General features: G+C 29.1%; 5 protein-coding genes across 10 annotated transcripts; 2 read left to right on the forward strand and 3 right to left on the reverse strand.

Moving 5' to 3' along the window:
• The first annotated feature begins 3790 nt into the window (after positions 1-3790).
• LOC134829213 (probable chitinase 10) lies at positions 3791-7428 on the forward strand. The gene is made up of 8 exons (XM_063842210.1): positions 3791-3805; positions 3857-3935; positions 4008-5542; positions 5603-5720; positions 5790-6760; positions 6818-7019; positions 7087-7250; positions 7318-7428. Exons 1-8 carry the CDS (start codon positions 3791-3793, stop codon positions 7369-7371), a joined length of 3138 nt encoding a protein of 1045 aa, XP_063698280.1. The 3' UTR covers positions 7372-7428.
• Positions 7429-8830: 1402 nt separating this feature from the next.
• On the reverse strand, positions 8831-22211 carry LOC134830860 (prominin-like protein). 6 transcript variants are annotated; one of them, XR_010161978.1, is made up of 12 exons: positions 21871-22211; positions 16737-17122; positions 15359-15632; positions 15098-15285; positions 14747-15036; positions 12778-14187; positions 11361-11482; positions 10413-10463; positions 10048-10176; positions 9805-9978; positions 9609-9674; positions 9490-9542 (listed from the first exon to the last, which is right to left on the reverse strand). XR_010161978.1 is itself a non-coding variant. In XM_063844462.1 (11 exons), exons 2-11 carry the CDS (start codon positions 17035-17037, stop codon positions 9497-9499), a joined length of 2877 nt encoding a protein of 958 aa, XP_063700532.1. In that variant the 5' UTR covers positions 17038-17122; positions 21871-22211; the 3' UTR covers positions 8831-9496. The 6 variants fall into 6 exon arrangements, 3 of the variants coding, with proteins under 3 accessions (XP_063700532.1, XP_063700533.1, XP_063700534.1); XM_063844462.1 differs by lacking the exon at positions 9805-9978 and having other exon boundaries at positions 8831-9542; XR_010161979.1 differs by lacking the exon at positions 10413-10463.
• Positions 18177-18641, reverse strand: LOC134829214 (calmodulin-beta-like). Its single transcript, XM_063842211.1, has one exon. The coding sequence runs from the start codon at positions 18639-18641 to the stop codon at positions 18177-18179; it is 465 nt and encodes a 154-aa protein (XP_063698281.1).
• A 95-nt stretch (positions 22212-22306) lies between the features above and the next one.
• On the forward strand, positions 22307-23152 carry LOC134830143 (protein dj-1beta-like). Its single transcript, XM_063843531.1, has 2 exons — positions 22307-22493; positions 22559-23152. Exons 1-2 carry the CDS (start codon positions 22395-22397, stop codon positions 23021-23023), a joined length of 564 nt encoding a protein of 187 aa, XP_063699601.1. The 5' UTR covers positions 22307-22394; the 3' UTR covers positions 23024-23152.
• Positions 23144-24767, reverse strand: LOC134829215 (uncharacterized). Its single transcript, XM_063842213.1, has 3 exons — positions 24535-24767; positions 23666-24145; positions 23144-23610 (listed from the first exon to the last, which is right to left on the reverse strand). The coding sequence occupies exons 1-3, from the start codon at positions 24653-24655 to the stop codon at positions 23144-23146; spliced, it is 1068 nt and encodes a 355-aa protein (XP_063698283.1). The 5' UTR covers positions 24656-24767.
• Between the last annotated feature and the right edge of the window lie 603 nt (positions 24768-25370).

Genomic DNA, 25370 nt, shown 5'->3' on the forward strand with positions numbered 1-25370 from the left:
TCAATAGTTGGAAATCAGATTTTTAAAGAAAAATATCTAAAAAAAAAAATTATAAAAATATTCAAATAATTGCAATTTGCATTAAAAATTAAAAAAGCAACTAATCAAACGAAGCATTCTCTTTGTCTTTCACATACGAGATTATATTCAGATACATACGCGATTATATTACATATTCAGGTTATATTTATTTATATCCGGAATAATTAAAACCGTCAAAAATAATATATTTTAAAATTTTAAGATAGTTGTTAAGGTAGTTAAGAAAATTTGTTTACAATTGAATTATATGATAAAAAAATAATTCGTTGATAAGAAATTTTTCCTGCTCACACATACAACACAGACAAGCATTAACATTAAAGCCACAAAGGTTAATTATTATTGTTTAAAAATAAAAATTAAAATTACCTAACCGATGCACTTGTAAGGGAATCGATTACATGAATGAAAGTAATCAAGATTGGTTAGCTTTCTAACAACTTTACTCTCACAGCGACGATACAAAATTTTATCTTTTACGTAAACTTTTAACTGTTCAGGGTTATCTCTCGTTAAATTAAAAAGGAGAGTTTTAAAAGTTCAATATTAAACAGATCTTTCATTTATTTTTGGTCTATTTTTGAATGGCAAAAATTCGCAAAAAATTTGTAAAACTGGCCTCAACTTTTTGGGAAATTCATGCCAATCTTATAATCTATTTTCGTTTTTTCGAAGGAGTCATGATTGAAACATGTAGAAACGCCCCTGACTTGGGAATGAAATTGGAAGTTATGAAAGTAACGCCTTTTGGTAGCTTATTTGTCCGAGTCGTCATATTTTCATTCACTTCAACTTCTTCTGTACACTGTTTGGCAACTTCTTCATCAATATTAAGATAATGTTTAACAGCACTTAACGGACCATTTGGAGGTTCCTTGAGGAATAACGGATGAAAATTACAATTTGCTAATCCTTCCTTAATTTTTGTGACAAAAATTTGACGTAAAATTACTTCCTCTTTTGTAGCCACAGGCCTAATTCGTATCAACCATTGAGGTAAATGTTTTATTTGATCAAATGAGAGTGTTGGAAGAATCTCTTGCATCTTACTAATGAATAGGTCAAAATCATTGTTCGATTTTAAAAGAAATGATTTGTCTGCAAATGTATCCATTTCAAAATTTAAACAAGTCAACGTTAAAACTATCAATCTTTGCATCACCTACTTTAACTTTATGTACAACGTGAGTGAGTCATTTTTATTTGGAAGCATTAAGGAACACATTAGGTAAATGATTAAAAACAACTTTATGTCACTCCAATACGTCAAAAATATATGTACAGATTGTTGTTGTCCTTGACAACTGTTTTTTGTTAAAAAGTGTGTTTTGTAAAATCATTAATTGATCTCGTTTCTGCGATATTTCTAGATTGATTTGTCTCTTGTTGATGTCTTTCGAAATGGTATATATATTTGAAGAGGCCATTTTTAATTCATCTATTGTGATAAACATGTCAAAAATTTATATATTTTTTAAAGACACTATAACACAGGTTACAAATGTGAAAAAAATGGTTTATTTCTTATGTAATATAAACAAGTTTGTTTTTTTTTTCGTGTGAACTATTTCTCACGAGACTAAATGAGAAAATTTTTTAACACCTGTATCTCATTTTTTTAATAGCTCAAAGTAATATAGAAATGATAATAATGTCACAAAAAATAACAGATAACATATTGGCTTAAATTAATGCTTTTGGAAGTCGAGTTGATACATTAAAAATTTTAAAGACATATTTTTGAAGTTTTAATTGGGTATTATAATATTTTTCAATTTTCAACCATCAAAGAAAATTCCGTAATTTTTACGTTTTTTTTTTTTAATTTATATTATTCTTGCTACTTGTTAGTCATTGATTATTCGTCTAAAATTATGTTAGGAGAAAGTTTTTAAAAAACGTCAGTTACTCACCAAAGCTGTCTGTTAGAAGCCAAAGTAATATTACGAAATTCAAATTTCAACAATGACGTTGTAAAGCTGGGTATTGGAAAAATACACACCTGATTCACAGAAAATAAAGCAAATTATACATGAATTGAATTACTTTCATATTTATTTCTCGTCTATTGTTTGTTTTTGTTTTGTTGGCTTTTTTGGTTTAATATGTTTTCAACATTATATACCTACAACAGAAAACGGCAAAGCTGGATGAAAATTTTTATTATGAAAGACGAATATAAAGTATTTACTGTATGTTTATCATTTAGTTTATATGCTTACGTATTAATTAGTGCGAATATTTCTTTTTTCTTCATAAATAAATTTTTGCCCTAAATGTTGACTGAAGGAAAACACACGTAGAAATTAAATGGAAAAAGATCATGTTTTCATTCGTACTCATTTTTAACTCTTTTTTTATGTAACTATTTAATTTAATTATAAAAACTTGAATTTCCATATCTATTGTTTTAATAAAAAACTAATATTTTAAACTTAATATTTGGTTGTTGATCTATATTTATTGAAAAAAATCAAACTACCAGACACCTCCATTCATATATTGATGCAGCACGTACTATAAAAATATGTTTGTTCTAAAAGACTAAAGTTAATACCAAGTATAATATTTTTTTTACCTGAACTGACAATCTTGCGTAAGTTTATTTTGTATTACGGTGCGATTCTGTGCTGCAAAAAACATTGAAAAAATAAAAGAAAAAAAAATAATTATCTCATTAAATTAAAACTATATCAAATTAATTATTCAAACACTCTTTGGAATAATTTTATATTCATTTCAAAAAAGGATATCAAAAGATTTAGTCGGTCATTGATCTACATAAAAGCTCACACAATTCAGGGTTCAACGATCGTTTATATGATATTCATTTGATTTAAGTCAGTTAATTTTTGGTTTGAATAAATAATTATACAAAATGCAAAGCGAGTGTAAGATGAATGAGGTGTGAAACTATTTAATGCATTAATTTGATTGAAAAAATAGTGTTTTAACTTTCTAATCTGCATAATTTTGTCATTATTGGAAACACAGACAAACCGATATTCAAACTCACACACTGTTTAATTGATTTTCTACTGGGTTTTTGTTGTTGAATTGAATGAATTCAAACGAGATATTGCGTATAGTGACAACGAATGAGTAACAAAAGTCAAGGTTAATTTTGCAACGGTTTTGATAAATGAATGAATTGATAATTTTTTAAACTTATATTGAGGTTTTTTATACAAATTTCGTCAAAAAAGAATAAAACTTGAAAATATTTTTATAAAAAATAGAAACTTTATGTGTATGATATATGGTTACTTTTCTTATTTGCACATTTATGCAATAGTATCGTAATACAGATTTAACTACCATATGAGAGTAAAAATAATGATGAGAAAATAATGATTTACACAAACTTTTGTAATAAGAAAACAATCTAACTGACATTGATTTGGATCAACTAAAATATCTAGTTATCAACACAACATTAAAAACATGATATTGCATTAAATATAAAATGAAGGAAGGCGCAAAAAACTTTCGTATGTTGAATGTGAAAGTGCTTTAAACATACGTGCAATATGGATACAGAGGAACTGAAATCGTTGAAGGGAAAAATAGGTATATTTTATAAAGTTTATTTAGTTCCTCATTGATCATATTAGTTAGCACCGTCAAACTTGTTAGATAAATTTTTAAAGACGATTACATTTTTTTTCTATATATATGTAATAATAGAACAAATCTAAAACTATTATTAACATACTTTATTTCCTTTTAAAACTCATGGTAGATAAACATGAATAGCAAATTTGTAATAAAAAAAACTGAATTCGTTAATTTAATTTTGACCTCTTTTTTTCAGTTATCAGCGAGATTATTTATGAAATTGCTTCTACTTACGTGTCTAATAGCAGTAATTGTAAATACAACAGATGCTCAAGGTAATTTATTAGCTCTCTATATTGTAATTTTATTCTTTCTTCTATTCTGTAATTTTTTCGTTCCATGAGTAGCTAAACGAAGAATAAGGAGACCGCCATCTTCCGTCACAAGCTCAAGTGTTAGTAGTACATTGAATGCAGAAACAGAAGATGAATTAGAAGAAAAAGTTAATTCTAAGCCGCCACGTGAAGTAAATGCGAGAGCTTCATCAAAAAGCAAAAGACGAGGATCAACGTTATCTGCTAAGAAACAAGAGGCAGAAGAAAGATCTGATCAAACACTCGCTCCTTCATCGTCTTCCAACCGTTTTCGATTGCGTAGCAAAACACGAGGAGGATCTGCCGCTGCAACAACTGCAGTCGGAAGTGCCGTCGCTGCTTCATCTAAAAAAGCAACAAAATTAGACTCTGATGGATACAAAATTGTATGTTATTACACAAATTGGTCACAATACCGTACAAAAATCGGAAAATTCTTACCCGAAGATATTCCAGCAGATTTGTGCACACATGTAATTTTCGCATTTGGATGGTTAAAGAAAGGAAAACTCTCATCGTTTGAAAGCAATGACGATCAAAAAGATGGAGTTCCGGGATTTTATCAACGAATCGTTGGTCTCAAAAAAACAAATCCAAAACTTAAAGTACTCTTGGCAATTGGAGGATGGTCTTTCGGTACACAAAAATTCAAAGATATGTCGAAGACCCGTTACAGTCGTCAAACTTTCATATACTCCGCTATTCCATTCCTGCGTAATCGAGGTTTCGATGGTTTGGATATGGATTGGGAATATCCAAAAGGAACAGATGACAAGAAAAATTTTGTCTTACTATTGAAAGAATTAAAAGAAGCTTTTGAAGCTGAGGCGCAGGAAATAAAGAAACCGCGTTTGTTATTGAGTGCTGCTGTACCTGTAGGTCCTGATAACATCAAAGGAGGATACGATGTGCCTGCTGTAGCAAGTTATTTAGATTTTATCAATGTAATGGCTTACGATTTCCATGGAAAATGGGAACGCGAAACAGGCCACAATGCACCTTTGTATGCTCCGAGCAGTGATTCTGAATGGCGCAAACAACTGTCCGTCGACAATGCCGCCAAACTTTGGACTAAGTTAGGAGCTCCGAAAGAGAAATTAGTTATTGGTATGCCAACGTACGGAAGAACATTCACATTGTCTGACTTATCTAAAACAAAACCAAATTCCCCTGCAAGCGGCGGCGGAAAAGAAGGCGAATACACAAAAGAATCAGGATTTTTAGCATATTATGAAATTTGCGAAATGTTACTGAATGGCGGTATTTATGTTTGGGATGAAGAAATGAAAGTACCTTATATGATCGATGGCGATCAATGGGTTGGATTCGATGACGAACGTTCGATTAGAAACAAAATGCATTGGATAAAGACAAATGGTTATGGGGGTGCTATGGTTTGGACTGTTGATATGGATGATTTTAGTGGAAATGTATGCGGCGGAAATGTCAAATACCCATTGATTGGAGCTATGCGTGAAGAGTTACGAGGTGTGTCGAGAGGAAAAGATGCGAAAGATGTTGATTGGAGTCAAGTTGCTTCGACATTCGATGACGCAAGCTCAGAAGAAGTAAGTTCTAAATTACGAACATGAATCATTTTTTGTCATTTTTTATATCATTTATTACAGGAAGAAATTGCAAAACCTGAACCCGTCAAAATTGACGCCAACGAACTAATTGCTAAAGTCAAAAAAGGAAATAAAGCAAAGAGAGTCAAAACAGGAGCAGCTGTTGTTGATACAAGAAGTAATATTTTACATTTTTCAAGGCCATAAAAAAACTTTTTACTATACCTTAACCTTCTTTCAATTACAGCTCGTCCTGCACAAGTGTTCTGTTATCTCACAAGTTGGTCATATAAACGCCCAGCAGCTGGAAAATTTACTCCTAAAGATGTAAATCCTAAACTATGCACTCATCTGGTGTATGCTTTTGCCACATTGAAGGATTATCGTTTAAGTGAAGCTAATGACAATGATCCCGAAATGTATGAAGAAGTTATTGCTTTACGCGAAAAGAATCCTGATTTACAAGTTTTGCTTGCTATTGGAGGATGGGCTTTTGGATCAACTCCATTTAAAGAGTTGACATCGAACACATTCCGCATGAATCAATTCGTATATGAAGCGATTGAGTTCTTGCGCGAATATAAATTTAATGGCTTGGATGTCGATTGGGAGTATCCCCGCGGATCTGATGATCGTCAAGCTTATGTAGATTTGTTACGTGAATTGCGTGTAGCGTTTGAAGGAGAGGCAAAAACTTCTGGGCAACCGAGACTTTTGTTGACAGCTGCTGTCCCTGCATCTTTTGAGGCAATTGCCGCAGGTTATGATGTTCCTGAAATTAGTAAATATTTGGACTTCATTAACGTTATGACATACGATTTCCATGGGCAATGGGAACGCCAAGTTGGTCACAATTCTCCGTTGTATCCCTTAGATACAGCTTCAGGTTATCAAAAAAAACTAACAGTTGATTTTAGTGCTCGTGAATGGGTCCGTCAAGGAGCTCCATTGGAAAAACTGTTGATCGGTATGCCAACATATGGAAGATCATTCACATTGGTTAATAGTACACAATTTGATATTGGAGCGCCTGCATCTGGCGGAGGATCTCCTGGAAAATTTACAAACGAAGCCGGATTCTTGTCATATTATGAAGTTTGCTCTTTTCTCGGCGGAAAAAACACAACCTTAGTTTGGGATACCGAACAACAAGTTCCATTTGCGTACCGTGACGATCAATGGGTTGGATTTGATGATGAAAGATCATTAAAAACAAAGGTATGTCTCCATCAAAATTTAACAAAAAAGCTATTTGAAACGCTGTATTTTTTTTAGATGGAATGGTTGAAAGAACAAGGATTTGGAGGAATTATGGTTTGGTCAATTGATATGGATGACTTCTCTGGTCGTTGCGGAAGCGGAAAATATCCACTCTTAACAGCGCTTAATGAAGAATTGAAAAATTACAAAGTAAAACTCGAATACGATGGTCCTTATGAAACATACAACCCTCGTGGACAATACACAACAAAAGATCGTAAGTTCATGTTATAAATTATTAATGTTAAAAAATTATTATTAATTTTAATTTAAAAAAATTAAAGCCAATGAAGTTGTCTGCGAAGAAGAAAATGGTCACATTAGTTATCATCCTGACAAACTTGATTGTACACATTATTACATGTGCGAAGGTGAACGGAAACATCATATGCCATGTCCCGCTAATTTAGTCTTCAACCCAAACGAAAATGTATGCGATTGGCCAGAGGTAATATATTATATTCGTACAATAACAATTAAAAGAAATTCAATGATTCTATTTTTTTATATTTTAGAATGTTGAAGCATGCCAACATCATACACAAGCTCCTCCTCCCTCAAGACGTTAAACGATATAAGTACTTTTTTGTTTAGTTTTCTTAATTGACGAACACTGCCATTAAAAATACTCAAAATTACATTCAAACAAAAAACTGCCACTGTTTGTTACCTGAAAACAAAAAATAAGGAAAATTTTCAAATTTATACTAATAGTAAATATCAAAACTATTGATTAAGTTACACTTAAGAAAAAATAAAAAAAAAACAAGTTTAACAAAAAATTAGTAAAAAACAAAAAAAAAATATACGGACAAATTATCATTAAAATATTTATATTTGTTGTAAAAGTAAACTTAAGAATATTAATCGAAAATTATGTACATCTTCTTTCTAAAGTAAAATTTTGTTCTGTGTAATGCTAATCACAACAACTCTTCATTTTGATACAAACATACAAAAAAAAAACAAAACAAAAACTGTGATAAGTCTGACACACGAGCTGGAGTATTAACCATATCTTTAAAATTGATATAAAATTTCCCTTTACGATGACAAAAATTGTACAAAATGTTTTTTTCTAAATTTTTTGTCAGACAATTGATCGTAAACTATCTGATTAGGATATTTCGGCTTTCCTTTCTAAATAAATACATACATCTTTTTACATACTTAACTTTTTAATCATAAAGATATGTATGTTCTTTATTGAAGTAAGAATATGTAAAGACAATAAATAATAAAAAATATAAAATTCTGTTTTTTTTTAAATATTCAGTTACTTGAAAGGATTCAGAATCAAATAACTTACTCGTTGTTCTCCTTTTGCTTTTTAGCCTTCATTTCTTCTATTTTAAAAATTAATAAAATTTATTTATATTCTTTAATTAAATTATTTTAATTCTCAAAATTATGTGTATATCTATGCGCTTTCTTGCGCCCAATGTTATTAAACAGTATGAGTTATGTTGTTATTTTATGTCGTAAGAAGATAATATCTTTCAAAACATTTTTTATCTCTGTTAAAAGTTTTTACACTACAATCACTTCTATCCCAATTTTAAGAAAAACTTATTACCGGGATTCAATTTTATCATTACTATGATAGCAATTAAAATTGCTGCTTCTTATAAAATTACTTTAAATTACGAAAATTACTTTAAATGACTTAAAAATATTCCTTAAAAATTGTGATGTTTTGAATATTTTAAAGTTCATTGATTTAAATTAAATTTTAAATCTTAAATGTCTTTGACAAAATATACTTATATAAATATTCTGGTATATAAAGCTTTTGTCCTCTTTCAGTTGAGACTAAGATGAAATTTTCATACATTGAAAGAAAGAATAAATTCAGGAGATCCTTTATTTCTGTTTTAGATTTTCATACTAAATATTTGAATTGTCTCAATAAAGAATTTAAAGATAGTATTGGAAAACATGATTTAAATAAAAATGTTTTATATGGCATAATATACCTAATAATCTTCTAAAACTTTTAATTTTTTTAAATATTGCATTCTCGCATCATTTTAATTGGCTTTTTAATTACATTATTTCATTTATCATACGTTTACAATAGTAATTATATTTTTAAAAGTTAAAATAATCAATAAAATGCTTTTTTTGTTCAGTTTTTCTTGGCTTTATACTTTGAAGAGTATTTAATTTATATACATTTACGTGATAAATTGAGTTGAAAATTCAATTACTTGCAATGTGTAGAAGTTTAAAAAAAATCAAGGGCAGTGATCATTCACTTGGGCAACGATTATTAGTTTTGTCATTTATAGTTGGTATTCAATAACATTATACAAAGAATTTTATGAGGCATTTGTAACTTTTTATGTTGTGAGCTTTATTTGAGCGGAATGTGAGACAATTATGAGCTATTTTCTATCCATAAAATTATTTAATGTCATTTCATCGGTACAAAATACACTACACTATTGGACTAGAATAGCGATAGATTCAAAAAAATGCTCAATTTCTGTGAAAAATTAAAATTCGTTCCTAAATGAATTACCATTATACAGTTTTTCGTCTCTAAAAATATAACTATTTTTGTATATTAATAATAATATAATTACATAAATTTATCCAGACTTCTATTCGATTTTTAGAGTTTTATGTGTTAAATGTTTTTCAATTAGAGTTAGCGTCGCCTTCGAAATGACGTTGAGTTGTTGCTTTAGTTTAATCGTGATCACTTTGGGCACCAGGATAATAATATGGAGGAGGACTGCAGAAAGAAAGAATAACTAAATTTAAGAAAATTTTTACTTTTGATTAAACATTTTATACATACCGTTCATATTCAGCAGATGGAGCAACTGGCGGATTTTGATAGCGTGGAGGAGCGCCATCCCAATTCCTACAAAAACAAAACAAATTGTGTACTCTCTCAAAAAAACACGTTTACAAGTTTAATAAAAACAATAATAGACAGAACATAAACAAAATCCCACAAATAATAAGTAATTTTTAAAAGTTTTTCAACTCACAGAAAAACATCAAAAAATAATCAACTAAAATTTTATTCTACTTTTTGCCCAAATTGACCATTGTTTTTCCCAAATCTATTGCGACCTATAAATTTAAAATATCTTCTATTCAAATTATTGTCAGATAGTCGCAAACTTTGTTCAGGAACTACAGGATTGTTAGTATTAGTGATACTAAATATATTTATTAAAGAAGAAAAAAATAAAATCTCGTAGAAGTTCGAAAACTGAAAAGATATTTACTTGGGAGCCATATCGTTGTATCTCGCGTCTCGATGGTGCCCAGTTGATGGACTTGCATCTTCATAGTATTCAGCATGACGTTCTGATCGTCTATCGCGTTTTTTATTGCGTTTGCGATTTTTCGGACCGCTGTAAGAAAAGAAAAATATTTTAAAATTTTCAAACAAAATGCAATTAAATTATCATTAAGTGTCTAAATATTAAATTCTAATAGAAAAGTGTATAACAGACAAATGAAACAGAAAGAAAAGTTAAAGTAACAAATTATAAACTGTAGGTATTAGTAATAAGCTATTACAATCTACAGATTTTTTCAAAGCCTATTTATTGTCTACCAAAGATTTTATTGTACATAAAAAACTTACTTTGCCAATGGTATATTATCTCTTTCACTGTATGCATCATACAGATACTCTCTGCAAATATATAGTTCATACGAAAAAATAAAAAAAAAGAAATAGAAAAATGATACATTACAAAAGCATAAAACGCCTTACACATGTAGTCATGTTATAAGTTTTATTTACCATATTAAATTAGCAAACAAAAGCCCATTTTAGTCAAACACACACAGAGCAGGATTTTAAATGGTTTTAATTATAGTAATTATAGAAGATGACATATAAAAGCGATTCATATAAATTCAAAGCACCAAACACAAAGTCCCTGTTAAAAGATTAAAAAAAAGTGTTTTTATCATGAAAAGTGTTAATAGTTCTTGATTAAAAAGCCACCGCATATTATTTTTCTCGTTCATTTTAAGTCATAAAAAGGGTTGTTGTTTTAATTAAAAATATATATTTTTGATAAAATTAACATGTAAGTGGCACATTTCTTTAGAATTATTGTAATTGTTAGATTTGGTGAATTTTTTGTTTTAAAACAACTAATGAATTGAGTATAAATTTAAGATTCTTTGTGTATGATGGCATTTGTCTTTTTTATCAAATTCGTATCGCCGTCAGAGTTTTTCTATGTCATCAGCTATTGACAGATCCATTCTGCTACAAAAGGGATTCAGCTTCAACGCACTTTGGTTGAAAACAGCATTTGCATTTGCAAAAGGGCTTGTGTTCGCTAAATGTCATATTTTTGGGTGAGAAAAATGGAAAATTTTTAATGAAATTTGATTGTTAAACCGATTATGAGTCGTGAAATAAAATGATCGTAAAATGTTGCAATAAAACAAAAAAAATATATTATTGGGATGCTTTATCAATTTTATAAAAAATGAGTTGCGGAAAAATAAATCACATGACACAATGAAAAAAAAATGTAATGAAATACATTGATATATATAAACTTATACATACGACTCGACTAACGGTCCTGGATACGGATCAGATTTCTGATACAATGTTGATAGTTTGACTGCCAAAATCAATGTTGGGAAAAATAATGCCAAACACCAAACGAGACCAGTCCAAAAACCATTCTGAAATTGGAAGGTATTGTTTAAAAATTTATTATTATGATTTAACTATAAGAAAAAAAAAATCAAGATGAAAGACTTTTCAGGAGAAACTTTTCAAAAAATTATTCTTTTTTCTTTTTTTAATAACTTCAAAAATATTAAAATTGTATAATTTAAAAAATTATTTTAAAAAGTAAGGCTGTTTCAAATTTTTTTCTATGTTTTTGTCCCCTGCGCCATTTCATTTTTTTTATATTTTTTCAAGAAATTTTAAAAAAAATTTTTAAACTATTTTCGATTTTCAAGTATTTTTGTATTGAAAAACGAAACTTGAAATGAATTTTCTTCTTAAAAAAAATTTTTTAAATTTTTTGACACTCATTTTTTTTTTTTTTTTTGATTTTTTTTTGTCTAAATTTTTAATTTGTAATATTCTGAACTAAAATATTCATTAATGATCAAAAATCGTTAAAATTTTGTCACTTTTTTTGAAAAAGTATTATTTTCTACAAATTTTATATTTGAAAACCATCAAATGGGCTCTCAAAATGAAAATTACGTATTTTTTACGTATTTTTTATTTTTCAATTTTCAAACTTAAGAATCATTCAAAAAACATATAAAGGCATTTTTTATAACTTTTGCTCAATTTCAAGCTTGAAAATGATCAAATGGGCTTTCAAAATGAAAATTACGTATTTTTTACGTATTTTTTATTTTTCAATTTTCAAGCTTGAGACCCATCAAAAAGACATTCAAAGGCATTTTCCTTAATTTTTTTATCAATTTCAAGCTTATAAACCATCAAATGGGCTTTCAAAATGAAAATTACGTATTTTTTAATTTTCAATTTTCAAGCTTGAGACCCATCAAAAAGTCATCCAAAAATTTTTTTTAATTTTTTAACACTATTTTTTTTTTTTAATTTTTTTGTCTAAATTTTTAATTTGTAATATTCTGAGATCAATTTAAAATTTTCAAATCTCAATATTTTTACCATAAAAACAATTAAAATATTCATTAATGATCAAAAATCGTTAAAACTTTGTCATTTTGTATGAAAAAGTATTTCAAACTTTTCTTTTTATTTTGCCCCCTCCATTTAGAAAAAGTCTTTTGGGACAAAAACATCGAAAAAAATATGGAACGGCCTAAAAGTAAAATTAAATGTAAAATGTTTATTCAAGAAAAGGAAAAATGCATTATTATAAATTGAAATTATTTTTCAAAGTATATACATTTAATTTTACTTTTTTCAAAGTTTTTTTTTTAATTATTTTTTTCGTAATCAATTAACATTTTTTTGTGATACTTACAAATGGATCGATAACTTGTTTACATGCTCCAACAAGAGTTGCATTGTATACTTGAGAAATTGGACCACATTGACCTATTTCGTATTGAGTCTCATTTGCTACCATATTTAAGTAATCAGTAAATTGTTCTTTGAATCCAGTAAGCAAAGTCTCAGCAATAGACTTAACAAAATCAGTTGCTTCTTCTTTGAAAAATGTTTCTGCTTGTTGAATATCTTTCAAAGTTTGCATCATTGCATCATGGAAATTCGGTGCATCATTTTTCAGTGTTTTCTCCAAATTACGCGCAATCGCGAGCATATTGTCTGTTCCAGCAATCATCGGATCGACTAATTCTTTTTGGAATGAACGCAAAATAAGTGCTTGATTCATTAAACTAACCCGAATTTCGCTATTTGATGAAGTTTGAATCTTTTTCGCTGTCTCCTCTAATTGGTCTGCTAACCCAGCTAAATTGTAATACGTTATGTTTTTCGTTAAGTTATCCAAAAATTTGTATTCATCAAAGTCTCGTAATGGTGACTCTGCTAATTCTAAAATTGATTTTTTCGTGTCTTCGGTGAGAAGCGTTTGCGGAGGTATTTTGATATTTTCAATAAATTTGTTGATCTTGGCATCAATTGAATATTTATTGGGATAATCTTGGATATCATTTACATCATATATTTTCTCCAAGCCGAGAACACTGTAGATTGTTTTATTCTCATGGCACGCACTAATGACTTCCGAAATTCGAATTGGCTTGACTATACTATTTTTCAGATGGGAAGATTTCTTCAATTTCGTCGGAAAGAGTTCATACAAATCAATGAGGGGATCAATGTATTCTTTAAATATTTGATCACGGCTCGGATCTGATAAAGGATCGCAAACGCCTCGACGAACAAAAATTCCCACGAGGAATAATGCAAGCGCAATAATTAAAAGTGCAGAAACAGTCAAGAAAATTACTGCAACAGCACACATTAAGAATCGGCCTCCGGCACCTTTGTTACAGCAATCATCCCCATATCCATCAGGTCGTTTTCCACAAACACCGCACATCAAACCGAATGTTAAGCAAAGCAAGACGAACAACAAAACAGAGCTTATAATTAATCCCGCGTAATATCTGTAAATTCCATATTTGTGCAAATAGTCATCAGCTTTCTTCAAATTCGGATATCCATAGTTGTGAGCATGACCAACAAATTCTTCGACTACGTTAGATATATCATCAGATACCTGATGTAAGGAGCGTCCAGTTTCTGCTAATGCATTTTCAACAGAAGGTTTATTGCTATCGATTTTGCTATTTATACTATCGCTTAATTGTTTCAACTTTTCTTCACTATGTGCAATAGCTTCTGCAAGATCAGCATTTCGGATTAGCTCTTGAACTCCGTTGATAATATTTGTCATGTCAGGCAACTGATAATAGGAAAAAAAAACGTTAGTATTCAAAAGTAGCAAATAAAAAAATAAAAAATCACAAAAATCGTGCAAGTTTTCCTTAAATAACATATACATAAATATTTTTCACTCCTTAAATTTTTGTAATCAAAAGGAGTGCCAAACATCAATAAAATTCATGATAATGAATCGCAATGACTCGTGCAAAACATGCAATTTTTGATAAAACAAATTGATTAGACTTATTTCAACATACGAAAGTGCAGAAAATTACAGATAAAAACCTACCCTTGGAAAGTATCTGTCTAACACCTTTTATTATTAAAAATTATTTATGAATGATATTTTGTGTTATAATTTTTTTGTACATTGAATGATATTTGTATATGAGAATCGCATGAAAAAGAAAAAAAAGAAAATCAAGGATGAATTTGTATGAAAAGTTTTTACAAGCATATTGTCTGTAAGATGACTGAATATAAGTTTTCTTTTGAGAATATAAAAAATAAGAAAACATGTCTAAACATTCAGATTAAAAGCCCTAATGAACTTTTCATAAACTATTATTATTTCGTACCTGATTGTAATCGATTCCGTTTGTATCAAGACGTCCTATATCATATTTTTCTTTAACTGCTTTGCAATCCTTTGTGTTGCATTTGCTCAGTTGTGTAAGCAATTCTCGCTTAACGCCTCTTAAACCATCACTTAACTGAGATGCACGAATTCGCAAATTCTTTGTTTCATCTTTCATGATTTCCAAATCATTTTGAATGTTGTTCAGATTTTTAACTAAATTATTAAGACGAACTAATTCGATTGCTTTTGACTCATTAGCTAATTTTTCAATAACAACGTTTCCCGTATCTAAAATAAATGATTAAATTTTGATCTATATAAAGTCATATTTTATGAAATAAAAGTTTACCATTCAAAATTTTTTCCAAATCAGTCTTTAACTCATTATAATTGTCTACTAAGATGTGACGAATGTGAATTGATGTTCGTCTAAGATAGAGAGTTGTGTCATTAATACCATAGCGAGCAACTGTCGTGGCATTTTCAACACCATGCTGTAAATAGCTGTTTGTTACAAAAGCTACAACAACTCCAAATCTTTAAAAAAAGAAATAGTTAAAATCTTTTGTTATTTTTATTTGTTTTTTTTTTTTTGACAATATTTACTTACACCATAGCAGAAGCACATGCAACAAGGAAAAGTCCAAAGAAGAATCTTCTACAAGTGTCTCCTTTCTTATCAAATGGTTGTGTTCTTCCGCCACAAGCTCCTGCACATCGACAGCAACAAAAACATAATCCAACAATAGGCATGAAAACAGCAACGAGAACGATAATCAGCACAACGAGTAAGATCGCCCAATATTTTTTTATCAAATCGCCCCATTCGTGATCGCGAACTTTTGGTCCTACTTCAAATTTCTTTTCTTTAACAACAATGTAACCTAAAAAGAAAGAAAAATGTTATACTACAGTTAATAGTATGTGATGTATTGTTTAATTTGTTTTTGACGAAAATGTTATGTCCATTGTATTAAGTAAATTATTGTTAATTTTAAAATGAAAGATGTTCCTTGTATGAAAAATTGTGCTCCACACACGATGTTACGGGAGTAATAAAAAGTATTTGATCTTTAAAAAAAAATAACTTTGTAATAATGTCGTTTATTTTCTCATTATTAAATTTGTTTTGAAATTTTGTGCAGACATTAACTGTCAAAAAGTGAAATTAGTCATGATTTTTTTTTTTTTTTTTTTTTAAAAGTAAAACATTTAGAGAAACTTTTGAGTATCTATTAAAGTGAGCAAAATTAACGCTACTAAAAAACTCCTAATTTTTAATATTTATCTTTAACCAAATACATAATAATGAAAAAAAGTCTTCGTGAATAAACTTTTTATTTCTTAGTTCAACTTTCAAATTGAGTTTATCAAAGCAACTAAATATTAAGTTTTATCCTGTTTAATTTGCACTGTAAATAAAAATTATATTTATTTATCATTCAATTTAACATCATTTATGTATCTTCGTGATGAACATAAATATGTTTTGAGAGGAATTATTCCAATTACAATTGTAAAGCAGACACATTTGTCCGAATATGAAATGCATATCATCACTTAAATAAATTTAAAACAATAGGTTCGCATGAGAGACATGTCACTTATATGTATACTATGTATATGTATATATGTAAGTTGTTGACCTAATTGTCGATATATTTATGTCTCTCTTTTTGTTTTGTGTAACGAAAAACCTTTTTCTCCATTTTGTACCAACAAGTTTTTAGATTTTGAAAAGGTTTTAGATTCAACAAATACTTTATTGAGGTACAACAAAACTCCAAACGGATATTTTACGAATTCTCAGAAGATACATTATGAATCGTTCGAGTATTTTCGCATTTGAAAACATCTTTGTCAACAAAGTACAAGTATAGGTAATTTTAATATTCGTGTACATACAGACCAAACAGTATTAGATTAATTAAAACTTAACTGTCTACAATAATTACGACAATATTTTTACATAATAATAGGAAACTTACCTCTTGGTATTGGCTCGTCGTCATCCACGAATAGATCAATTACCATGTTTGTGATATTGTAAAGAGGCGCCATACCCTTTGAATTGTATGATGTTGAGCTCAAATAAGTATCTGAACGATTGTACGTTGAATACTGAACTTTTTGGATATTCAACAATTTTTCGCTAGCAATTTCATCTGTTTTGTCATTTATGAAGTAGTCATCATCGTCGTAATCGTGCACATAATCCTCACAATTAACTTGAATTGTTAATAACACAGATAGCAGCAAGAGCACAGAAAGGATTCTGTGACTCAACATTTTGTTTATTGTTTATTAAGCTGACACACCTTTTAATATTTCTGAACCTCTCGAACAAACTTAGCAACAATTTAACATATTACATCTGAAAAGAAAACAAACGAAACTGAATTAATAAAAAAAAACTAAAAAGGTATATACTAAATAAATTTAATATACACTAAATTTGTCAAAAATGAAGAACTTTTGAACATGAATCACAACTACTGTAATAACGTACAAGAGTTAAAATAGAATTATGTTGCAAATACTTAACGCAGTTGTAAGACTTTAAGCATGTATATATCTTTTTTTGAGTTATTGTTTTTAAAATTCGAAAATAATAATATAATGGATGAAAATTCAAAATTTTTGTTTTCAATCAACACTATTTTCTACATTCAAAAACAAATCATCAGGCACCAATCATACAAACCAATATTCCAGCTGAAAAAAACAAGCATTTACAAAAATACATAAGTGATTCGCTATAAATAAATTTTAAATGTATAAATAACAGTAGAGCGATCGTCGTTCCTCGCAGGTAGACTATCAAAACAGGTGATTCAGTGCACTCAACCATGACGTCATTTTTATTATTTCGTTATTTGCTTCGTTCTTGTTTATTTCAATTCAAACAACCATTTTATGAAACCAAGTTGAATATATCTCGATTATTGTATGTATTATTGAATGTTTGTCACCTACACTTTAGTTATTGTGATCGTAAAGCACGACGAAAACCGATGTTCGAAATATGCAAGAAAAACCTGATTTGAGCTGAAACACACGACTGAATATAATCAAGTATGAAATGAATAACGTTTTACAGTGTTATGTTTCGTTATTCTTTTTTTTTCAAAATCTTATTTTTTTATTAATCTAAGCACAATAAGTTTTCTTCTTACTGCCCATTAACTTGCTTTCCATTTAAACGTTATTTATTTTAATGAAGAATTTAAGGAAAAAGAAATTAAAAGTATTTATTACTACATTGAAACAGCTGTTTATTATTTTGATAACAAACGAAAGTTATGTAAAACACCCATCCTTATTTCAGTTCGAACAAAAATTTAATATATCAAAAAAAAAAAAAAAATTAGTCTTCACATAGACTTCAGTAAACCCAGATATTCAGAGAAAACAAAATCGAAAGTCAATTATATCAATCCTATATTTCTAGTCATCATAGCAATAAATTCCTCATAATCTATTCTACCGTCTCCATCAACGTCAGCCTCCGCAATTAAATCTTCAAACTCGTTGTCTGTCATTTTTTCGCCCAAATTCATCAAAATTTCCTTTAACTCATGAACTGATATAAATCCATCTTTATTTTTGTCAAAAACCTGGAATGCGGATCGCAATTGTAATTCTGTTTCTTTTTGGTCTTTTCCAAAACGTTCCATGAGAGTTATAAATTCTTCAAAGTTGATAGTTCCTGTACCATCAATGTCAATTTCAAATATCATGTTTTCAGCTTGTGCTATAGATGGGTTTTGGCCGATAGCACGCATGAGTTGCACGAGTTCCTTGACATCGATTTCCCCATCACCGTTTTTATCAAAAAGTATGAAACTCTTTTGGTAGTTTTCGAGAGTGTCTTTGTTGATAGGAAAAGGCATGATAAAAGAAAAATAAACAAGAGATTTAGTAAGGTCGTGTATGTTGATGATAAATACAAAGCATTCTTTGGTTTTATCGATAAAAAGATAATTGCAAAAATTTCATCAATTGTAATGTACGTCAAAAGAGTAATTCTAAGTAATAAAGCAATTTAGATAACTGTTGCCTTATCTTATCATTTGTCAAATATTGATGCAAACAACTGAAGACAATTTTTTATTCTCATTAATTTTATTATGTATTAGGAGTAGATCTGCTCACCAAATATTTTCACAACCAAACAGCTATTTAAATCAAACTAATTAGTTTTAAGGATATATGTTTGATGTAATAATATAATATAATAATTTTCTTTAAGCTTTATGACATACCTTGACGGTTTCATACAATATTAAAATTAAATTTCGATTATTTGCTGAAAATTATTTCAGTCTTAGTAGCACACGATGATAGTTTAAAAGTATAGTTTAAACGGAAATAAATTAAAACTATAAACATTAAAGCTATTGAAAGGAAGGTGTGTATTATGACCTAATAAATTGTAAAAGAAAAAAAGACAATTGTTTTTATGTTTATTTTGCATTTTCAAATTAAATAAGATTTACATTGAAAAACTAAAAATAAAATATATATATATGATTTAAAACCTACAAGTATTTAAGTTTGTATATAAGAGGAAATTAAGCCCTTAATAAAATGACATATCGTGATATGTTAAAAAAGTATTCAAACATTGCGTGAGTGTATAAAAATCTACAAATATGCAGACATATGCTGGCTCTTGTTTGTATATTCTATTAAATTGCTATTCAGCTTCTACTCAATGAATTGAGCTACTACTTTCTATATTAAATAAGTTTATCAAAATACACATACAAGTTCTGACGGAGTGTTTATTTTCAGATTCTAAAAGATATGTATTTATGAGAGAAACAAACTTCTCTGTAGGCAATTTTTAAATTAAAATATTTTTTTATCGTTCAAACAACATTTGAGAATATTGCATCTACGTTTAAGGTTGTATGAAAAAATGACATTTCAACAACTTTTTGATGTAGTTTAACCTAATCAGATATTTATTTTAAGAAAAAAAAAGTACAATATTTATACATATTTTTTTCAACTATATCTTCTATAAGTGTTTCAACGTTATATTTAAACATTTTTGTTCAACAGTATATATAGTTTCTATAGTATATAGTTTCTATCTATGCATACTATAAATATCGTAGCCCATATAATAGTTTTCAAACTTTTGAATTGTGAACGAAATGAATGGTCGATGCACCATAATGATTCATTGTGTCAAAATGCTTCTGTGCGTAACACGACAGAAGAAATACAACAAAATTTTGTGAAGTAGTAATAAAAATAAAATTAACTTGAAAGTGTTCTAATGATAAATATAAATTCATATATCATATATGTTATGCTTTTCTTCAGAAAATTTTGATACACTCTTTTTTCCCACAGCTTGTAAATCGTTATTAGTTAAGGACATGTTTTAATTAACAACTTTGTACTAAATTAAAATATGATTCAGGTCCTTTGTAGAAATAAATTATGCGAGACTTCAAAAGAGAAACGAGAACAGAACAACATCTGGACTCGTTTTGAAATGAACAAGAATTTCTGAGATAATTTTCAAGTAGAATTTCGTTTTTGTTTAATATTAATGTAATAATAGAAAATGTTTCAACGGAAGTTTGATTTCGTTGACAAAATTTCGTAACGAAAATATCACCCGCAAAGTCTCTTTTTATACATAAAAATTTTTAAAAATTGTTTTTATGAAAATTCTTGCATTCAACTATCAGCTGAAATAACAATTAACAAAAGAAAAAAATATATCTACAAACGAGTGTTTTTCAACTAAACGAGAAAAAATGTATCAGATAGGATTAATGGTGTGATAATTTTTATAGTTGCAAAAGTATTCATTTCGGTTTGTTTGTTAACTTAAAAAGACAAAGTAAATGAAGTTTATTCTTTAACACATATTTATGTACGACAGCTATATATTTCTGATGATTTTGGACTTTTCATATCTGTTTTTCGGGTCATCCATCATTTAAATTTATATCGTTTACAAGTTCAAACTCAGTTATTTAAAACATTATCTCTTTGATGAGTCACTTCAAACCACATTTTTTGCCCTAATTTAAGTCTCTCTCTCTCTCTTTGCCTCTTTCGTATTTCTCGTTTTCATTCAACTTCAAGTTTTTTTTTTACACAAGCAAAGGCGGATTAACTTGATTTTTTTCTCTAACACATTTACGTTTCTTCTGCGTGAAGTATTAAATATTTATTTTAGTACTAAAATATTTCAAATTATGATATTAATTTTTGATTTATATATTTGTAATTGTTATCATTTTGGAAGTTTGCAAAAAAATTTTTTGAATACTAATCTATTTGGTATTCATGTAAAAAAAAAACAAACAGTTCGAGAGATAAAAATTCATATTTTACAATATGTATAGTATTAATTTATAATTAAAGTTCTTTTTAATAATTTTTTGTTTTGTTATTCCAAATAATACAAGGGAGCGCAATGTACATACTTGTCACGAAATAAATAAGAAATCCAACAAGAAAAAAAGAACGTAGAAAAAGAACAGGTGAAAAGAACAAAAAGATCAGCGTAATTTTAGTAGTGTAGTTGTTGTTCTTTTCACACCATTTTGAATTGAAGAAGGAAGTGCGATCGTATTATGATAATTTACGGCAAAGTGAATGGTAATTGTAGATTCTAATGCATTGATTTTCTGTTCTTAATGATGATTATGAAACTTTTATTGCGGAAGCAAATCTGAAGTTGAGGCTTGAACTGAAATTGCATTCAATGCATCTATCTCTTTAATTCTTTATTTTGTGTGTCAAACATGCACTCGAGTTTGGATCCAAATATACAGACATGTATGCAAAACTTCAGACATAAAGAGGATAAAAACAGTCATGCGTGTTTATCCTGATAAATTAAATTTGTGAATGGAATAAAATCCATTTTTGTTTGACTTTTGTGAGCAAACGAGTTACGGGTTATTGAACCTTATTTTCATTATGTTTAGAAATAGCTTTAGAATAACGCTATTTTTTTACAAAAAAAAAACAACAACAAAGAACATCCGTCTGAGAGACGCTTGCATCGCAAACACTGAACTCTTATCTAAATATTTTTATGACTTCACATTTGAATAATAAATGTAGAAATCAAATGAGACTTACTAATTTATTTTTTTTTTTTTTTGTAAAAATTCTTTTGCTATTGTATCCAAAATCCTTTTCAAACTACAGTTGATGGAAATTCCTCTTTTTTGCTTCTTATTTAGGTAATTCTAATAATTTTTTTTTTCTATTTTACACAGCACCCATATTTATTTATTCAATTTCGGGAGAGAGCCATTTTCTTTTCATCAAATTTAGAGGCTGAATTTCACAGAAACCTCGAACATTATCGCTTTTTGTTGTTGCATTCACCTTCAGCCTGATTTATTCTCTTTATTTTGTAATAAATTTTATGGATTTTTCACTAATTTTCGCGAAAAAAAAAATGATCTCCGTTCTTGTTCGCGTCAACTCGAAACTGTCCCGATTTCACAGTGTTCCGTTTCAATTGAAGCTCGTGACTGACTTTCATACGAAATCTACAGTGACCTCTTCCTCAAAGGGAGACGAATGAAAGTGAATCTGTGTCAAATTTTTTCAATCAAAAAAATTTTTTTTTCAAATCGAAAAGAGTTTTTATTCTAATGAGAAGAATGAGTAGCAAAACTGCTTTGGTTTTATTAGCAAATGGTGCTGAAGAAATGGAATTTGTCATCGCTGTTGATGTTATGCGGCGTTGCGGAGTAAGATTGTAAATAAATATTAAAAATTTATGCAACACTTTTGACCTTCATTTTCATTGTATTAGATTCAAGTAACAGTTGCCGGATTGGAGAATACTGATATTGTCAAATGTTCGAGAGATGTCCTGATTAAACCAGACTGTTCTCTACGAGATGTTGCTGACAAGACGTTTGATGCAGTGGTTCTTCCCGGCGGTCTTGGAGGAGCAAAAGCTTTAGCAGATTCGAAAGTTGTTGGAGAAATTCTTGAAAAGCAAGAAAAGGCAGGAAGGATTTGTGCAGCGATATGTGCTGCTCCAACCGCATTTTTGTCACATTCGATTGGTTTGGGAAAGAAGATTACTTCGTATCCAGCATTCAAAGATCAACTTGCTTCTAAATTCAGCTATTTAGATGACAAAGTTGTTGTTGATGGCAATATAGTCACAAGTCGTGGTCCAGGTACAGCATTCGATTTTGGATTGAAACTTAGCGAAATTTTAGTTGGAGACGAAATTACTAAAGATGCTGCGGGAAAAATGTTGTTGTAAAGTTATTTTCTTAAAAAATTGTTCCTTACCAAATTGAAAAAAAACGCATAATTTAAATACAAAAAAAAAGATTTATTAAGTATTATTCTAAATGCTCACTGTAAATCGATAAAAGCAATGTTAATTTTTTTTCTTTTTATTTTTAATTTTTCGAACATTTTCGTCATAATCTTCAATATCACTGCCATCTGATTGATCAACTTCGGCTTGAAAGCCTCCTACGCCCGTATAACTGCTCTGTGGTAGTCCAGAATTATCTCCTGGAGGGGCTAACCCAACGCCTGACGATCCAAAATGCATACATTCAAAATCACGATTGAAAACTTCAAAATCATTAAAATTCGCATTCATTTCCATACACAAATGCATATTTCGCCCAATAAAGTATATATCGTAAAAATTTACACAAACTTCTAAGAAAGGCAAACGTCGCGGATTTATACAAATTGGTTTTGGATTTTTGCCACTAACTTGTCTTTTATACATAACACGATCATTCAACATCATCTTCAACTCAAAGCTGAATTGTTCAGGATCGTATCTCAAATGTGCGCAACCCTTGGAGTTGAATGTGTTCAGGACAACTCCTAAAAAGAAGTAGGTAAATATTAATTTTTATTCTGTAGTATTTAGATTAATTACCTGTACAACATTTACAAACGCCAAATTCACATGAACATGGATTCCGTGATACAAGATAGTCAACGGCTGTTCCAATGGGCTCCAAAGGATCTGATGTTATTGATGGGATTTGTTTAGCAAGTGCCATATGACTTGAAACATTGACAGGCAAACGAAATCTTATGAAATCTGGTTCACTTTTGTCTCTTTTGTTCGTAACTAACTTTCTTCTATCTCCCTTTTTCACACGACTTTCAAAAGAAGGCGGCATCGGGTCTGTCGGCAATTCTGTTCTTTGTAATGTATTAAATGTATAATTTTCATTTGTAGAGTCAAAAACAGTTGTCGGTGTAAATGTTTCATCGTCATCATCAACACTTGTAGTTGTTGGAACGGTAGACTTTGTGCCCTTAAACTTTTGATGTGAATGAAAATTTGAAACAGTTGTTGGAGGAACATTTATTGGAGAAGGTGTGTTTAATGTTTGATCTGTTTCTGCTGCTGCAAGAAAACAAAAGGGGTTTTATCATTGTACGAAAAACAAGAAAGATTTAATTTGAAGATGTTTAAGCACCGTGTAAAGCACAAAACGATGTTACGCCTTCATAATTTATTGTCGTTGCACTCTATACTATTATTACTGTTTATAAGTTATCTTTCCTCTTCCATAATTGCAGACATCAAAATAAAGCATTAGAAACTTCGAATATGCTCATTTTAGAGTTTTATTTATTTACTTCATTTATTCATTTTTATAAATAAATAAAATAAAAATAAATATATAGTTTTATATTAAAAGGTAAAATGAATTCAGTTGAAAACGTTTATAACAAATTTAAAAAAACAGAGCCATTGCATTTAACAAACAATTATATTTGAAATATACATACTTGGTAAAGTACTTTCCATATGCGCTTCGATCGTAATCCCACTCGTACATGAGAAAAATTGCAAACTTATTAATAGTAAAGCATTGCAGAAGGGCATTAGCACACTTTTTTTATTGTTCATATTTTCAAATTCTTTAAATTTACAACTCTTTTTGTTTCAATTATTTTTATTAACTATAATGATTTATTTTTACTCGACTTTTGTTGCTGCGTGTTGCTTAAGCATCTTTTCGTTACAAGTAGCTAAGACAAACTAGTTCAGTTTTTACATCGCAACAACCAAAGTATGTTTACTTTTTCTCTTCGTCGTCTTCTCTTCGTGAAACAAAAACAAAATTTTGCATTGTCGACTATTGTATGCCTTTCTCAGTCTTGTTGGTTTGAAGGCAAATATGATGAGTGTCTGTAGATAGTCAATATAATAAGAAAAGAAATGAAAATAAATAAAACAAATGCTGTTGTTACGGTTAGTAGCAATGACAATGATGTTGCGACAACGGCGATGACCTGCAAACGCTTGAAGAAATTGTTCCTGACTAAACTTTCTTCTTCCGTTTAATTACTTCGTCAATCACTCTGAAAACTGCTTATTGTATACTAAATAATAAGATTCAACTAATTTATTATTCATTTTCTACATTACTTTCCTTTCTTTTCCTCAGTTTGCGTCAACGAAGAAGAAAGAATTAAATTTAAATTAGTCAGCAAAGTAATTTATATGCAAATACATGTGTTTACTGTTTAATTTCTGTAAACAAAAAAGCATAACGAACAAGAAACACTTTCACTGTTAAAGTATACACAATCGGTCACCAATTAAAATTCAGAGATTTTCA

Source organism: Culicoides brevitarsis, chromosome 2, assembly GCF_036172545.1.
Source record: "Culicoides brevitarsis isolate CSIRO-B50_1 chromosome 2, AGI_CSIRO_Cbre_v1, whole genome shotgun sequence".
NCBI lineage: Eukaryota > Metazoa > Arthropoda > Insecta > Diptera > Ceratopogonidae > Culicoides > Culicoides brevitarsis.

Coding starts and splice junctions, on each gene's coding strand:
- LOC134829213 (XM_063842210.1), top strand. Junction 5,721..5,789: donor AGCTGTTGTTGATACAAGAA/GTAATATTTTAC, acceptor TTTCAATTACAG/CTCGTCCTGCACAAGTGTTC. Junction 7,251..7,317: donor ATGTATGCGATTGGCCAGAG/GTAATATATTAT, acceptor TTTATATTTTAG/AATGTTGAAGCATGCCAACA.
- LOC134830143 (XM_063843531.1), top strand. CDS start 22,395: ATGAGAAGAATGAGTAGCAAAACTGCTTTGGTTTTATTAGCAAATGGT. Junction 22,494..22,558: donor ATGTTATGCGGCGTTGCGGA/GTAAGATTGTAA, acceptor TCATTGTATTAG/ATTCAAGTAACAGTTGCCGG.
- LOC134830860 (XM_063844462.1), bottom strand. CDS start 17,037: ATGTTGAGTCACAGAATCCTTTCTGTGCTCTTGCTGCTATCTGTGTTA. Junction 15,633..16,736: donor CGACGAGCCAATACCAAGAG/GTAAGTTTCCTA, acceptor CTTTCTTTTTAG/GTTACATTGTTGTTAAAGAA. Junction 9,543..9,608: donor CCATCTGCTGAATATGAACG/GTATGTATAAAA, acceptor TTCTTTCTGCAG/TCCTCCTCCATATTATTATC.
- LOC134829214 (XM_063842211.1), bottom strand. CDS start 18,641: ATGCCTTTTCCTATCAACAAAGACACTCTCGAAAACTACCAAAAGAGT.
- LOC134829215 (XM_063842213.1), bottom strand. CDS start 24,655: ATGAACAATAAAAAAAGTGTGCTAATGCCCTTCTGCAATGCTTTACTA. Junction 24,146..24,534: donor TATGGAAAGTACTTTACCAA/GTATGTATATTT, acceptor GTTTTCTTGCAG/CAGCAGAAACAGATCAAACA. Junction 23,611..23,665: donor CGTTTGTAAATGTTGTACAG/GTAATTAATCTA, acceptor ACTTCTTTTTAG/GAGTTGTCCTGAACACATTC.